Source organism: Mycetomoellerius zeteki, unplaced genomic scaffold (assembly GCF_001594055.1).
Source record: "Mycetomoellerius zeteki isolate Tzet28-1 unplaced genomic scaffold, Tzet1.0 scaffold106, whole genome shotgun sequence".
Taxonomy (NCBI): Eukaryota; Metazoa; Arthropoda; class Insecta; order Hymenoptera; family Formicidae; genus Mycetomoellerius; species Mycetomoellerius zeteki.
The window spans coordinates 3,507,812-3,524,609 of NW_017255975.1; the positions used below are offsets into that span (position 1 = coordinate 3,507,812).

General features: G+C 37.5%; 1 protein-coding gene across 1 annotated transcript in view; it reads left to right on the forward strand.

Annotated features, from left to right (window-relative positions):
• The window catches only part of Su(Tpl) (Suppressor of Triplolethal), a 96,686-nt gene extending 92,494 nt beyond the window's left edge, over nt 1–4,192 (forward strand). Inside the window, 7 exon segments of the mRNA XM_018450652.1 lie at nt 628–897; nt 1,138–1,143; nt 1,146–1,165; nt 1,237–1,446; nt 1,544–2,402; nt 2,555–2,732; nt 2,820–4,192. Coding sequence (XP_018306154.1) covers nt 628–897; nt 1,138–1,143; nt 1,146–1,165; nt 1,237–1,446; nt 1,544–2,402; nt 2,555–2,732; nt 2,820–3,068 — 1,792 coding nt within the window. The 3' untranslated portion in view covers nt 3,069–4,192.
• Nucleotides 4,193–16,798: the final 12,606 nt, after the last annotated feature.

Sequence of the window (16,798 nt, forward strand, 5' to 3'; positions counted from 1 at the left end):
AAAATTGCATAATCAAACAATCGATCGGACCCCTATGTCAGTGATGTTGCAAATTGTATTAATTGTATGAATAAAAGTGTGACGTGTCGCGCGAAGACTGTTTCGTATATAAATACACGGGAAATGAAAGAGTCTGTTGCTACGAAATATATCATCCTTGCCGAATGACATGACGAAATAAATTATGCTGTTATACATATTTCCTCTAAATAAATATATTAGAAATATGTAATTTTTTTTATATTAATATTTTTTGATAAGTCAAAGTAAGAACATAAATGCTTTTTACCTTTTTTTTTATTTTAATCGGTTTTTTTTTTCAATTTTTTAACATTACTTAACTAAATAACACATTAGGATATCATACATTTTTACAAGGTTGGAAAGTTACTTTATAAGTTATTTCTAAGTTACTTTTTAGATTACCTTATATGTTTGTTATAGAAATTAAATACAAAAAGTAATACAAAATTGAAACGAATGATAAAATATAACATAAAAAATAAAATACCCGAACTAATTGTACTTAATTTCTATAATAAAAAGTAAATTATAAGTAACTTGTAAGGCAACTTTTCCAACCCTGCATTTTCATTTATTTCAATGGAAATTATGTTGCTCTTTCAGCACGAGGGTGATCAAGGCGAATGGTCCAGATATCGGACGCAAGGTGAAAGTGAAAGGAACCGGAAGAACAATACCTCCTCCGTCATCATCGTATGCAAGGCATCGGGAATCTACGATGAGCATTCCAACTTCCGGCAATAGTCAGCCCAAAGTCTCAACCAACAAGCCGATCGCTAATAGTAGTAGTAATAGTAATAGTAGTAACCATCTATCGGCGGCTCACAATCAGGAGAAAAAACCAGTTTCTGACATTATGCGCAGGCCACTTAAGTAAGTGTCTTGGTATAAGAGCATGAGAATAAGTCATGCTCCGATAAAAAATAAACAAAGACAGAGAAAGAAACAACTATAATCTTCCGCAAATTAATTGAGCTATAATCTTCTGTACATTAATGAGACGAAAGCTAGTCAAATTTGATGCTGAATGTACAAATCAATAGGGAAATTTATTAAAAGTTATATCTCTTAGAAAAAGATTTTAATGTGCTTTGAATTTTTTTCTGTGCATAGGGAAAGATTTACGAACGCATCAAAAAAGGTAAAATAAGATTGGAATGTTTTCAATTACTCGGAATAGACAATATTGATATATGTGTCGACAAATTCCAGAGGGTTTGAGAGAACGAGAGCGACCCGTCATGCAGACGCTTCTAAAGCAAGTAGCTTACATGCGTGACAACACGTATCATCTGTACAGGCACATCTGGAACGATGTGCAGGAGGATTGGCCTTTCTACACCGAGCAGGAAAAGACAATGTTGAGGAGGCGGAAACCTCAAAATCTTACTCCACCCGGCTCGAGCGACGGCGGTTCCAGCGGTACGTGTACTAGTCGCTATCAACACGTTATTTGCATATATAAATATGAAACTTTATTTTTAAATAACACATCTTTTGTATATGTTTACACTCTTAGGCAGTGGTCAATCACCCAATTCCATTCATGCGGGCTCACCGCCGGCGATCTCGGCACCCCCGCCCAATTTGGTTAGCAACAAAAGACCAGGATACTATCAGGGTAACGACGGGCTACCAACGAAGAAGCCGCGGATATCGCATTATAAGAGACCTGAGCCTATCTCCTTCATCCCCGCTGGCGAAAGGCTATCAGGCAGCAGCAGTTATAGTAATAATAATAATAGTGGTGTTAGTGCAACCGCTGGTGGCGACCGTATCGTCGATCGTACCACCGGTGTTAATAGTGGTTGTGGTAACAGCAATAGTGGTGATGGTAGTAACAGTAACAACGGCGGTAGCGGTTTCGATGGTTGGGAATCGAGGCAGCAATTGCAGCGTGAACGCAGCAGCAGCAACCGCGTCGATTACCGGGCCGAAAGGACAGCAAACAGTGATGTACTACGGAGTACTGGAAACGTCTATAGTGAAGTCTCCGCTATCACCACAATTCCACCAGACTCCAATCGATCATTGTGCTTGACACCGTTGTCGCCTGATGATAGTGAAAGGGGCAACCATCATCCGAATGGGGATAGACACGACGGCGGTATCATTATAGCCAATGAAATTGCGAGCAACGTGATCGACCACACCGACAGGAGAGACAGGAGCGATAGGAGTCGAGGCGCGAGAGAAGAGAGAAACAGAGAGAGAGAATCCAGGAATAGGAGTAGTACTGCCAGTTATGCAGGTATCTACGGTGAAACCTCTAGCGCTCCTACTTATGCCGATAATGCCATTGGTATCGCTACGATCTCGCTGCCGACTGATGGATTCGAAAGGCTGGGAAGCACCGGGCAATATCTCGACTACCGCACGTAAGTATATTAGCTACGTTATCGATTATTACTAATTTGCGGAAGTAGTTTCAAATAACAATGAAAAACGATGTTCTTTTCATAGATTGTTATGAGTTAATTTAATATAATTTGTTGATCGATACAATATTTATGTAAAATGATTTGTCCAGGGAATATACAACAATAAGCAACCCGGAACAGAAAAGGCGTTACAAAGAAGAGTTCAACCTGAACTATGATGAATATCGTAGGTTGCACTCTCAAGTACTCGTAACCGCAAATCGCTTCACACATTTGTATACACTATTGCAAGATCAAAAGAAATCGGGCAACATGATCGAGAGTGAGGTACATATCGTAGACTTCTATCATAAATGATTCGATTGCGTTTATCGAACAGACAAGATCATATGGTGGAATTTTTTCTGATTTCAGGAAACTAAAGAACAGATATATCGCGAGTACAAAGAGACTAAACAGAATCCAGTATACCGGCAGATGAAGGAACGGTTTGACTATCTGCACAATAAGCTGAGCCATATAAAACGACTGATCTTAGAGTACGACAGTGAGAACGCCGCCGGCAGAATGTCGATTCCAAATACCATTGATAACGGTATAATTAGTAACTCCATGAACATCGGCAGCAACAACATCGGGGGTATCGATCATCGGCATTACTGACATAAACTGAAAAGACCGCCTCTTATTCCTCCCCTCTTCCTCGATACTGTCAACGTTGCCGTAGGATCTGCATTTTCCCGGCATGTTCTAAGGCTGATCTTTCACGGTCCATATGGTTCCTGTGTTCTATCGCCGGAAAGTCAAGTGACTCGAAATGGCTCGATGCAAGATCTCGTGTACAATATTTGTCATAAAACATGTTGTAATGATGAATATACATCGTACGCGAAATACTCTTCCTGCAAATCTTCCCCACGTCTCCGTTGCAAGAGTCGTCGATCGCGACAATTTCCACGACGGCGACGATCTCGCCGACTCTCGTCATCACGGTAAGGCTCGCGCGTCAACTTCGATCAATACTAATACTTGCATGAAAGCTGTTGACAATCGAGTACATTCAAGAGATAGATAAACAAGAAAGATATCCATTCGGAATAGAAAAATGGAAATAAGGGCATTCTGATGATCAGCGAACATAAAATTGTGGCGGGGACGTACGGAGATTTAAAGCTGGTCCTGTAACGACTGAGGAAGACATTGTAGAAAATCGAAGAGAGAAGAGGCGCAACGGGAAAGAAGTAGTTAAACTCTGTAATAAGTTACTTACCGTGCGCACGTCCAAGTGTGTCGTCCACTTTTAAGAGTACGTAAATAAAAAAAAGAAAAAAAAATGATATGATTGTGAGAAGAGGGTCCAAGAGATAATAAGGCTTACCGCGTGCCACGTCCGGGTTTCTTTTTGTCCGCCGGAAGGAGGAAAGAAAACTGGCTCGCAAAACACTTATAACATATACATGTATACTCTTTATCCATGAGCTGGCACGAATCTCTCGCTCGCGATTCGTGCGTTGCTCATCGCAACTTGAGAAAGGGCTTGAAAAAAAAAAAAGAAAAACGGGTTACCTTCCTATATGTGAGAGAGAGACCATAGTACTTCGTGAATTTAAGATTCTTTGTTACTTCTTCGTTCTTTTGTGCCTTCGCTGATATGTTCTATGATAATGTATTGATTATATCTGATAGGTATGGTCGGTTGACAAGAAAAAAAAACGAGACGATAAACAGCCTTAAGGAAAAAGAAAAGGAAAGCAAAAGAAATTTAATGGCCGCGTAAATTAACAACTCGAGCAAATAAAATTATATCATACATAATTTTAATTATTTTTTAAGTTGCGTAAACTAGTGAATTTTTTAAATGCCAAATCACCTTGATTTTATAATGGTTTTGATGATAAAAAGTTGTGGTATATATATACAATACGTTATGCAAGTTTTTCCATGGTTTTAAATTTTAATTATTGATGAGGAAAAAATTATTGATAAAGAAAGAAGCGTTCGGCGTAGTGTTTTTCCGTAAATAAGAAAAATTTTTAGAAAATGATTAATATGAGACATATAGTTTTTATAATAATCATCAATCATCATTAATAATTACTAAACGACAATATCATATGTTGTGTACAGTATCATAATTAATGTAAAAAAAATACTTTTGTTTAATCATTAACGATTATATTGTAACTATTAATATTATTCGTAATTATTGCTCTATTGTTGTTATATTATTTAAACGAAAAAGAAGATATCTATATACATCGAGTACATTGGAATAGGATTTCCGAGCGATCTTTTCGATTGAATTTGCACGGAAATTCACGGTGCCAAATTTTTTAATACTTTTTTTGCCTAATCTGTTATATTTGAGATATCATTAAATTGTTCATTCACACAAATACTGTGCAAATAGATTACATATCCGATACGTTATCTAATGAATTTGTTATATTTTACATGTAGATGTGTATCGCAACAAACAAAAATTCCAAAATTTTTGTAACAAGCATTAGTATTCTTTTGAAATTTGTCATTTTACAATTTTTTTATTTGCATGCTCTATGAAAATTAGCTGAAATGCCTGACAGTTTTTAGCGATTGAACGACTTAACGTTACGTTTTAAATGATAAACTCGCGACTTTCTCCGCACAATCCTAGTCTTTTTATTGCTCATTAACACATTGTTTCCGACTGTGAATAATTTGCCCGAAGCCATCCGTCGAGCCATGGATATAGAGAAAAGAGGGACACGTTTGTCAGGTGTATAAAATGCTCTTACGAAAAGTTTTATATATAAAAACGATCTGCCGAATATTTTAATGATTAACAAATTAATCATATTATGTTTTTTTCTCGCAGAAATTTTATCGTTATTCGCGTTCGCGATCTTTTTTCCTCATATTATGTTCCTGAGCACACACTCATAGAATTATTGGATGTGACGTTATTAAATTTAAACAACTTACGATCAGCAATAGAACAGTTTAGAATGTCGTTTAACAAGTTACGTTTCTTTCTCTCTTTTTCTCTCTCTCTCTCTCTTTTTGATACATATAGTATACTGTTCAGTGAAACATGCAATAATTACATTATTATCTAATGTTGTTAGTTGAGTTCACGGGACAACTGCTTGAATATTAAACGATTCCGGGTTGTTTATCGATTTCTCTTTGTTTTATAACATCTAGTTATTTATAATGGATTAATATATATATATATATATACATATAATGAAAATGTTAAAAAATTCATTGTTATTGAATGAACTTTTTATTACAAAACAGCGATATTGTAGAATTTCTCTTATAGTTGTGCAATACGATGCATTGCGAAAGTCATTGTAGATATAAATAATCTCATGTAATGTTACAATGCGCATTGCACCATGCGAACTCTTTTTAAGAACGCGTAATGTATGAGAAATGATATTTCGGTTAGAGTCTTTACGCAAAATATTGGAAAATATATTTGAAGAAGAGAGGAAACTTTGCCCTAATTGAACGTATGGCGCAGCGTTGATCAAGTAAACTGCTTTGATAAAACATTTCCAGTTATTTACATGTACGTATATTGCAGATAATTGAGCGTAAATTTGAATGTAATTGGAATTCTTATTGGCCTTATTTAAAAACGAAGGAGTCGGTTAGATCATTATATTCGTGATTATAAATATTTTTATTCTTTTGCTCAAGTCCTTTGCATTAAGAAAATATAATAAAAAAAAGATAAAACATTGATATTTGCATTTTTTGATTTATGCTCTCTATTCTTGACGAATACAACTAACATATTTATCAGCTCAGACTTTAATGCTTCTCTCTAATAACGCTGTACCATACAGAAGTTCGACTGGTGCATAAAATGCCTCGGTAAAGACTCGTGATCGAGCGTTTTTTTTCTTCAGGTCTGTAGTTACCACGTTATACCAGTCAGTGCCCTTTGTAAATTGTACCACTTGTAAATAATGTTCGCTACGATTACGTTGTAAATCAGTAGGCGGTGTTCTTCGTTAGCTATGAGTTATTACGTGAGCTTCAACAAGCACGTTCGATTAAACACTCTCGTCCTCCGTCGACCGACCAATCGATCGTCTTAACAACCCGGCCGAGAAAGAATGTAAAATAGTGCCAAAGAAACTGAACCGAAATGATGTTCAAATAGTAAGAAGTACGGTAATATCAATCGCGGTAATATCAATCGATATATGTAACACACGCGGCTTAACTTAAACGTAACAGGCCGGTTTCTTTCGCGATCGTCGCCGCCCTTAAACTCGAAACGACACAATGTTGCCCAAGTAAATGCATTCTTGTGAAAGTAAGTGCTCTTAATGTCACGTTTAACGTTTAACATTCGCACCTTAATTATTGTTCTATTATCGTTTCGCGAGAAAAGACGTTACTAGGAGTGATCGCTGTTCCCTAAGGCCAGTATTCATAGTCGATTCTTATATTTAACATTTATATTTAAAATATTACAAGCCAATTATAGAACCTCATCAGGATTGCCACAAAATTGGACATTAGAGAAATGTCATGGTAATTTAAAAAACCTTTGTCATGGAAGTTAAAAACGGTCAAGAAAATCAGAGAAAAGTCGGGGAATTTTGCAAAATTTTTTGAAAAATGAAAATTCTTAGATTTAAAGAATGTGCATACATTTACAATTTTGGAATACTGTCAACTTAACAATTAAATGGAAGAAGTGTCAACAACATTAATAGCAATTTACATTGCTATGTTAAATTATTCATAATAAAACGTTTGACGGTTTCCAAATCAAAACAAAAATATAAAAAATTTTAAAATGTTATTGAAGCATAAGGAAAAATCATTCAATGAAATTTTGACTGAAAATCAGGGAAAAATTATTGAATTTTAAGATGAGAAATTTATGATAACTGCTTATTAGCATCTTAAGACGCTACTATTTAAAACGATCTTAAAATAAGAATGGGCTATGAATACCAATCCTAAATGAATGAAAAGGCATTATTCTCTCTCGATCGTTTCTATAGAGCGAGCAAAATCGTGTGACACGTTCGTAGTTTACGAAGTGTATGAACACACATTTCATACAGAAGTGTCTCGCACAAACGAAAGAGTATATGCTTGCTCCGCGGAAGAGAATCAAAACTTAGCTAGGAAATAGTCTCCTTCCCGTTAACTGGAGGAGCAAGGGGGAATCATTTGATTCTGTTGGAGGAGAAACTTTCCTCGAGTAGCCAATCTCGGTAGACAGCATTATTCCTCTTTGGTTGAAATTTAGATTGAAACTCCACTTCGTAAAGTATAACGTCCACGATGTTTGTTCAACAGATAGGAGGTCGGTGCGCGACGCATCGAGCGAAAGATCTTTGCCCTTATTTCTAAACGCGTGTCGTCGTTACACGCTCGATACTGCCTCCAGAATCATCCTAGATGTCATCGAGCCGTGTTCCGTCTGTGTTCGGATGAGCGATGCTTCGCGGATGCGTATATCCATGCTCAAAAGGTCCAAACGACGCTCGAACTTCGTCTCTGTCTTTCTCTCTCTTCTCATCTCACGCTTCTTCTTTCTCACTCTTTCTCGATTTATCGGAAACTCCAAGTGCCAATATTAGTGAAATGTGAATACTAAATGTATATACATACACACAAAACACACACACACACACACATATACACACACATTAGTAGCATAATTTTACGTGCATTATCTCTTAGTGGTATGTGCAAAGTTGATAGAAAATATTTCTATGCAAATTTCGGCTTCGAGAACTCACGGTTTTCTTCTCAACAATGCGGTAATGAGATTGCCGAAATTATCCGAGACTCGAGTCGAAGATAAGTGTAATAAGTGCCGAAATCAAGGGATCTGTAGAGATTAAAAGTTATGTACGGTTTTAGACAACTCGGTTTTTGTCTCTTCGTTTCTCCTACATTTCGCCCGTCTGTTTTTTTCTCAGTCGAGAATCAACCATTCAATCTCGCAAAATCCTCGAGCAAGCAATCTTCACGTTTATAGAACTTTCCCGGAGGCAACGTGAACTCGGGGAAGATATCTTTCTAGGATGATTGAGTTCCATTTAATTGAATTCCTCGGCGAATCGCTGTCAAAATTTCTTCATGGTCTTTCCTCTGTCGCATTCCTTCGCAGGCGTTTCGGGTCATTTCCCTCGCGTTTCTTCATGAGTCGCACAACAGAAAGTTAATTGCACTCCCAGAAAAACTCGTCCTCGTCAAAAGTATCGGTCTCGAAATAATACTTTGTGAACTTACAATTTTTGTGAGGAGCGACAATCATAAAAAACCAATTTTTTAGCTGAACTTTTTGCATGGTTCATCTCCTTTTTTTCTCCAACGTGCGCACAGAAAATATTCTATTGCTAAGAAAAGTGATTACTCAATTTTCTTTCTTCTTTTTAAGAAACGGTTGTCTTTAGGAACATTTTCTTTATAATCTTAAAATATATTTATTACAACAAATTTTAAAAAAACTTATTATTATGTGTTTATAAAGAATTTATTTTCTTTTAAAGAACACTGTTAGAAATGCTTTTTTTACATGCAAATAAAACTCGTTATGAACGAAATTAAAAGTAATGAATGATTTAATTGAAAATTAAGTTATAGTAGTTACTTAAATGTAATGAACGTGTACATTGAATTTCATAAATTTTCATGAAAAATACATTAAATTTCATGTACATGTACACAAATATACTTTTCAGTTACAAATACATTAAATTTAATGTAATGTGAAATTAGGTTCAAATTGTGTATCTTAAAAGTATATTAAATTTTATAAAATTTTTAACAGTGAATATTATAAAATTGATTGAAGAAGCGACTTTATATAATAAGCAAATCTAATTTATTTTAGTATTTTAATACTCTTAATTTTGGAGTATTAAACTTATTAGAATTTATAAAATATATTTTCAAAATAAACTTAATGCTCGTAATGAAGTTATTATAGATTTGAATATATGAACTTCTGAAATACTTGAAACAAGTAATTATTACTTACGTATAGTATTCATCTTTCTTTGTATGGAAAGAAAAGGAGGAAAGAGATGAACCGTACAAAAAGCTCAGCTAAAAAGAACAGATCTAACGTGTGATCGAAAAATGTCACAGGATTTTATCGAAGAAGCAAATGAAGAAATTAATCGTTTTGGCAACATCATTCGTAACAACGCATATCTCGAAATCATTTATCCGCGGATGCGATTCAGTCGTTGGGAGACTCGACCGCGGAGTCGTGACATATCATTTTACAAATATCCATTCTTCTTTTACGGGAGGCATATCACGTACGCTATTTTCTCGATCCGCAGTTGATCCAAACCGTATCCTCGCGCAGGATATCGTCGAATGAAACATCTCCCACGTAGAAGAGAATCGAGTTAAAGAGACCGGAAACTCGCTTTCTGCATTTCGACGATAAGGGAAGATCTTTCACCTGACCTTCCTCGTTCGAGAAAATCGCCGAGAAAACGTGCAGCTATAACTACAAGTCTTTCATCGCAATATCGCTTCGGTACAGGCGATTCGGTCTATTCCTCGGTGCGGAATCGTCGTTTCTTTCTCCTCCTCTTCTTATTTCAGACGAAGATTCCAATAATGTCGCACAATCGCGCTACACCTCTATGAACGCTTTTCTTTGGTGTTACAAGTCGACGCATCTTTCGTCGTTCTATCTTTCTTTGTATTTCACAACTAACAAAGACAGAACGATACCTGCGTCGATTTGTGTCACGAAATGGAAAGCACTCTATCTTGTTTGCGATCTGCTGTAAATTCAGCGAGTTAGCGGTTTCGAGAAAGCTAACTCGCAACGACTTGTGGTGCAGCTGTAAAGGAGCGTTACGAACAACGAAACTCACTCTTCGTCGCTTCTGAATATTTACCGTATTCGCAGAACCCCGCCGCTTTCACGGCGGTAGTTTCCCTCCTTGTTTTTTCTTTGCGCCGCGCTCGACAGAGTCACCGCGTAACGGAATGAGATTCCGTTCGTCATGTAGCGATATGCTTTTTGACTGTGATGTGTTTGCTAGGAAACTTCGTAATAATATAATTCGCCCGTGCACCAAGATGATGCGCGCGACGACGCGCGGTTAAGTTTTTCTCTTGAAGAAAAGACGTTAACCCTTTGTCTACGGTTCTTTGGATGCCTGCGGTTATACGATCCATTGAAAGAAATTAAAAGGAATTAAAAACCGACAACTTTATGATGTCTTATATATATATATATATATATATATTTATACGTACATGAGCAGTTTGATGAGTCGGCGATTTTTTAAAAGGAGATTATGTTAAAAAAATAAGTCAGATTTTGGTAAAAAAAGAAGTTAAGAAAAGTCACTGGCTAATCAAACTGCCCTCGTGTAAAACATTTTTGTTCGATTATGTGTGGGGAGATTCGTATAGGCGAATAGTTTCGATGGATCCAGATAGAGCACCTCGTGGATAAAGGGTTGACGCGACGTTAAATATGAAGAAATCGAAGGCCCAAGAAATGAGGCCCATAGACTTGCGTGTTGACTGAAAAGACGCCTTAGAGATTAAAGAATTGCGAAGGAGAGAACGAAGAAGAACGAAGAGACGAGTGGGCAAATACGATCGTAAATCTCAACGATATGATGATCGATCGTAGCGGATGCTCGCATTTCCCCTCCTCCCGTTGTGAATCCATATCAAAATAAGTAGTCCACAGCGCGCTGGTGAACGATCTCGTTAAGTCTAAAGCCCATACTCGGCCGAGATGAACGCATTTGTCCTCCGATAAAAAAAAAAAAATCTTCCTGGCTTAATCGCCAAAATATTTTAGAATAACCTTCAGTCGCAAGAAGTTAAAAAATAAGGAAACCTGTCATCGGGGAAAAAATGATCCGAGAAGAGGTCAATTCCGGTGGATGCGCGAACTTGCGATCTCGACGCGGAAGATCAACGGAAGCGAGCCGAGTCTCTTCCGCGCGATCGATCGTTGCCGAATGGCGGAACAAAGAGAGAGATCGATCGCCGCGTGCCGAGTTGAGGAGCGAAGGGATATTTTGTAAGTGCTTAAAAAATAATGATAGAAACGCGCGGAAGGAAACTTAAGCTGCGTTCCGGATGACTGACAATTGTGACTTAAGGACCGCGAGGAGGTAGTCTTACGTTTTTCAGTACCGATCACACGCGAGAGGATAAGCGGATGGAGCGACGAGAGAAAAAAAAAGAATGGACTTACATACGTATACATGTATGCGCGTGCGTATCACGCGCGTATACATATGAGAGTGCGAGAGTGTGAGAGAGAAAGAAACAGAGCGAGAGAAATGATGACGATGATGATGATTACGATGACGACCGGGCGACTCTCGATATTTGCATGTATAGATATATATACAATGTACCCCGTGACTTTTATTGACGACGACTGCATTGCTCCCCCTGACAAAGGCTCGTATATTCATTACATAGTTGTATTTGCAATTATTACCTATACATATATATAAATATATATATTATATTCACTAATTAAAGTATACAAAGCGAAAATGCGAATAAAGAGGAATTATATTGTTAGCAAGGAAAAAGATTTGCAGGCCCGCTTTCGGGGTTCGCTCGTGTGAAACGCGCTCCCTCCTTTTGTGCCCCGGGGAAATCGCGCGGATCGGTTTGTGGAACCGTGGATTATTTTTTTCCTCCATTAACTCTCCGATGCACTTCGAGTTTTCGTCGACAAAAATTTGCTCGCGTCACTCGTTACTCCTCGTCGCGTGTTATGACTCGGCGAAATTAGGTTTGGAATTGAGACTATGATGTAGGAATTCCAGGTGTAACATAATCCCCGTGAATGTTTAGTCGTTCAAAGTAACGACTAAAATTTGTGACCAACATAAAGCCGCTATTAGAAATTTTCCACCAATCAGAAATCGGCCTCAAGTTGTATTCAGCTGCACAGGTCTGTTCGTGTTGTTTGCACTCAGCACCTTTGCTTTGTCTTTCTTCAACGCCTAAATATATATTTACCTCTCATTTTAAGTGCAAATATTTTTGGAGATCTCAAGCAACGCGAACAGGCCAAAGTTACACCTAACATTCTTACATCATGATTAAAGGCCTGTTTTTTCCACTCCTAAGGACTGAATTTCATGCACGGTTCATCTTTTTTCTTTTTCTTTTCACATTAGAGAGGAAAAGACAATGAATAGTGCAAAAAATTCAGTCCTGGGATATGGAAAAAAAGAACAAGCCTTAAGATTAGGCTGTGGCCATCTCGTATACTCCATTCCGCGCAACGGCAATTTAATTATTTAATTAGCTTCTTTTAATTATATTAGGTATAATTTATAGGGGTGAGAATCGGAGAGTTAATCCAGTCGTCGTGACCTTCTCCATTTCCCTCTTCTTCGCGCCTTCCTTTACACGACGTTATTGTCGGCCTTCTCGATTATGTCTTCAATTTTGTGCAATCATCGCGCTCGCGAGACGATTTCCGGGCGCGACTTTCCTATTTTGTTACGATGTTCCTGTCTTCTCACAATCAATTGTAATAATCCCCAAGAGTTCTGATCGAAATCTAGCCCTGTTTCCCAGTCCTTTTCGTCCTAAAAGCTCTCTATCTCTTTTTACATGTTATAACAAAAATTATGCAGCTACAAGTTCCATTTGAGCGGGATTATAAAAGTTTTTTTGTTTTTAACGTGTAAAAACTTCGTGACTGATATTGTCGATTTTTTTCAAATCCAGAACATTCAGTCATTTGCGTTGTCAATTTTTTACTGTCAGTTTCAAACGAAAGCGATTCGGGAAAAAAATGTCAATGTCGATGCCAGTGAAACGTAAAACATATATCGTGTCGTAAAAAATTTAACTCTTAGCTGCTCACGCCTACGGTTACCATAGCTGAATCACAAGAAAAGAGTACCTATATACATATATATATATATACATTTTTTAAAAAAAGATGATCTGGGACGGAAAGAGGAAATATAATTTTTTATACATTAAATATAAGTATATTTATAAAAAGAAATTTCTAAATTTCTAGAATTTTTATTAACAATTCTTATTAATAAAATTTTATAAATATAAAATATTAATTAATGACAAGAAGTTTTACGACCTCAAAAAGAGTACAGAAAAATATCATTTTATTACTAAGAAAAAATTGATTACTAAAGAATTTATTTTTTTATCTATTAAGTAACAGTTATTTTTTTAACAAAGAATATTTTCTTGATGATAATTTTCAAATAGACTTATTACAAATTTTACAAAAACTCATTATTATAAACTCAAAATAAGAATTAATTTTCTTTTAAATAATATTATAAAATTGATTGAAGAAGCGACTTTATATATAATAAGCAAATTGAATTTGTTTTTATTTATTAATATTGATTGAAATATTACGCTTAGGATTCAGAATATATTTTGAATAAATTTAATACTTGTGATGAGCTTATGATAGATTGGTGGATATACAAACATCAGAAATATTTGAAACATGTAATTATCATTTGCGTACAGTATGTACAATTTTTCTGTGTGTACATATACTCTCAAAAAAATACAGCTGGTAATCCTACGCGGCACATGACAAGGAAAGGAGAGATCTCATCTCATGATATTTATTTTATTGCCTTGCGAAAGGTTCCTTATTTCAATACTCTATTTTTTCTCGCCTCAATCCACCTTTCGAATTCGTCATAAACTTTCCAAAATATATCGTCGTCTAAGCGCACCGTGAACCACCGCGAGCTCTCCGGCCAGTTTTTAGACCAATCGCGCCCGTTCAAACTATTTCTACCTCCCGCGACGAATTATTGATATCCTTCCTCGCGCATCGACGCGATCCGTTTCGCGGTTTCCCCAGAATAAACGTACTTTCGTCGTGTTCCACGTGAGCCTCCACGTCCCCGAACCCGGGCCATGCTCGTGCTTCTGTTTACTCGAGAATCGTGCATGAGAGAAAAAGCGCGGGGAAAAAGCCACGCGACAAAAAAAAAGAATGAGTGACGATAACAATGACAAGACGGAAGGGTAAGACAAGGGTGGGAGAGAAAAAGCGAGTCGACACGATACGACGATAATTCGCGTTGACGAAAATCGACGACGACGGTGAACTGCGATGCGTTGAGTGCGTTAAGGAGCGATGTGTCTCGTGGATGTATGCGTGTTTGGCAGACGGATCGTCCGTCCGTTCGTTCGTCTGCCTGTAGGTAGTTTCGCAGCGATCACGCGTGCCGATGTACCGATAACGTGGATTTGCGCACAAAATGTGTATATACATATAATTGAGACCGCGCGGATTCGAGCGCGGAGAATCGGCGGGTTTTCTTCCCGTCTCCGGCGTTTCTCTGTTTTTTTCCTTCCTCTCCTTTTTTGTTACACTAATTTAATTTGTACATAATTTACTCCTTTTTTTTTCTGTAACGAATTTAAACCTTCGTTGTTAATCTTCCAGTTGCGTTGAATTTCGCGATTGGGTGTCGCGCGAGTGAGAGGAACAAAGCGAGCGGCTTTCTATTCGTTATTGTTGTGTGCGTGTGTGCGTCGCCTTTTGTTATCCGCGCGGGGAACTTCGTTTGTAACGTTGATCAAAGGGCAGGTCTGTTATAAAATGATTCGCGAGGAGATTCGCCACGGCTGTGCCGGGTTCGAGGGCTCGAGAGAGCCGAAACGAACGCGTACCTGCCTCGCCGAATTTATTTGATTTTGTATTATTAGCGAGTTGTATTAATTGATTCTAATCGAGTTCCCGCTAAGTACACTGAGAAAAATTTCTGGTTGAAAATGAACGAACCAATAAATTCTAATCACATCAAGTAGAATTCCCATCATGATTGGACGTCTAGTAGTTACCTTGACTAGAATTATAATAGATTTAATTATACATAAAATTCTCATTTGTACATTTTTTTTTTCCTAGAATTCCAATTAATGCAATCAGACTTTTTCCAGTGTAACGACACGCGGAATTATTAGGCAGCGAGCTCTCCCACGAACGAGTCGAGGATGCTAAGGCTGCATCTGGTGATTTCCGTCCCGCGTACGCGCGACACAAGTCCGCGGTGAGACTCTTGTTTCCTCGCGAGGAAGCGAGAACCTCGCCGTCCGTGTCTTCCGCGAGTGTCCCAACAACAATCTCTGTCCATTTCTCGCGAGAATCGCATCTCGGCGAAGTACGCGATATACAGGGTGTCCGAGATGACCATCGAAAGAGAATATAATTGGAAAATAATCGAGTCGTTCGAGAGAAACGAATTTTTCATCTTTACCTCTCGACTGCAGCAATGAAAACAGAATAGAACGCAAGTAAATCTTCGCCTTGTATTGATAGAGGAAGATTCAAAGTTTTTTTTATCTACAATCTTTAGAACCTCACAAGTACCAATCCTAGACGACATGAAACATGAAGATGTCTTTATGATGTCTTTTAAATTATCCTTTACATGCACATTCTACAATAAGCCGTTACTTAAGCTTTAAATCTTAAGCCGCAAGAAATTGACTAGTCACAGTCAAATGTGAGAAGAATAATCGATTATGATTGGTCAACTTCTTACGGCTTGAGACTTAAAATATAGGTAATGGCTTATCGTAGAAAAGTTATTATTTATTATATGTTCCAAAATACGTCTATGACATTTTTTAGACATATATGTTGTCTAGGAAAAGATTGTACAACGGTGTAAAAAATTTTCACTTCGGGTTCAAATGATGCTGTGGTCGAGGGTTAATATTAATATCGTCACTCGCGGAAATAACACGTTGAGATTCCGTCAAGGAGATATTTAGAAATTTCCCTATTATTTGTCGTGTAAAATCCGAAGGATTGACGATTTCTGGGACACCCTGTAATAAGTGAATGATTTAGGCATCGAAGGAATACCCCTCGCATGTCGACTCGTTCGTGGTGGAGCCTCGTCCGCAGTGCGAACGTGGCGTATCTCGTCAAACGTCCAAGAGATATTCCTCTCTCTGAATTTGTGACTTTCGAAAAAGGCAAGATCGCGAGAAACGCGAAAGGCGGGCTCAAAATGCCGATTCTCCGATTCCGAGGGAGCACTCCGAAACGCAAAGATCGGCGCCGCGGCGCCGGGTAATCGCGGGAAATTAATTAAAAGAAATAATTATTATATTTATTCGAATGACTTGCCAAGTTTTGTTGCATAGTGTACGCGAGATAAATTTTAGACGGCAGTAAAAAAATCATACAAAAAAAAAAGAAGGTAATAAGTCGGTTAACGATGTGAATGATCTGGCGGGATTTAACGGACATAAGTTGCATAGCTATTGTGAGCAGTTTTCACGAAATATTGATGTATATATCTTAAGTTTGTATTATAACTCTCCCCACACTTAATTTGTATGAAATGAAGAATTTCGAACATTAAAATCATGAACGAAAAAAT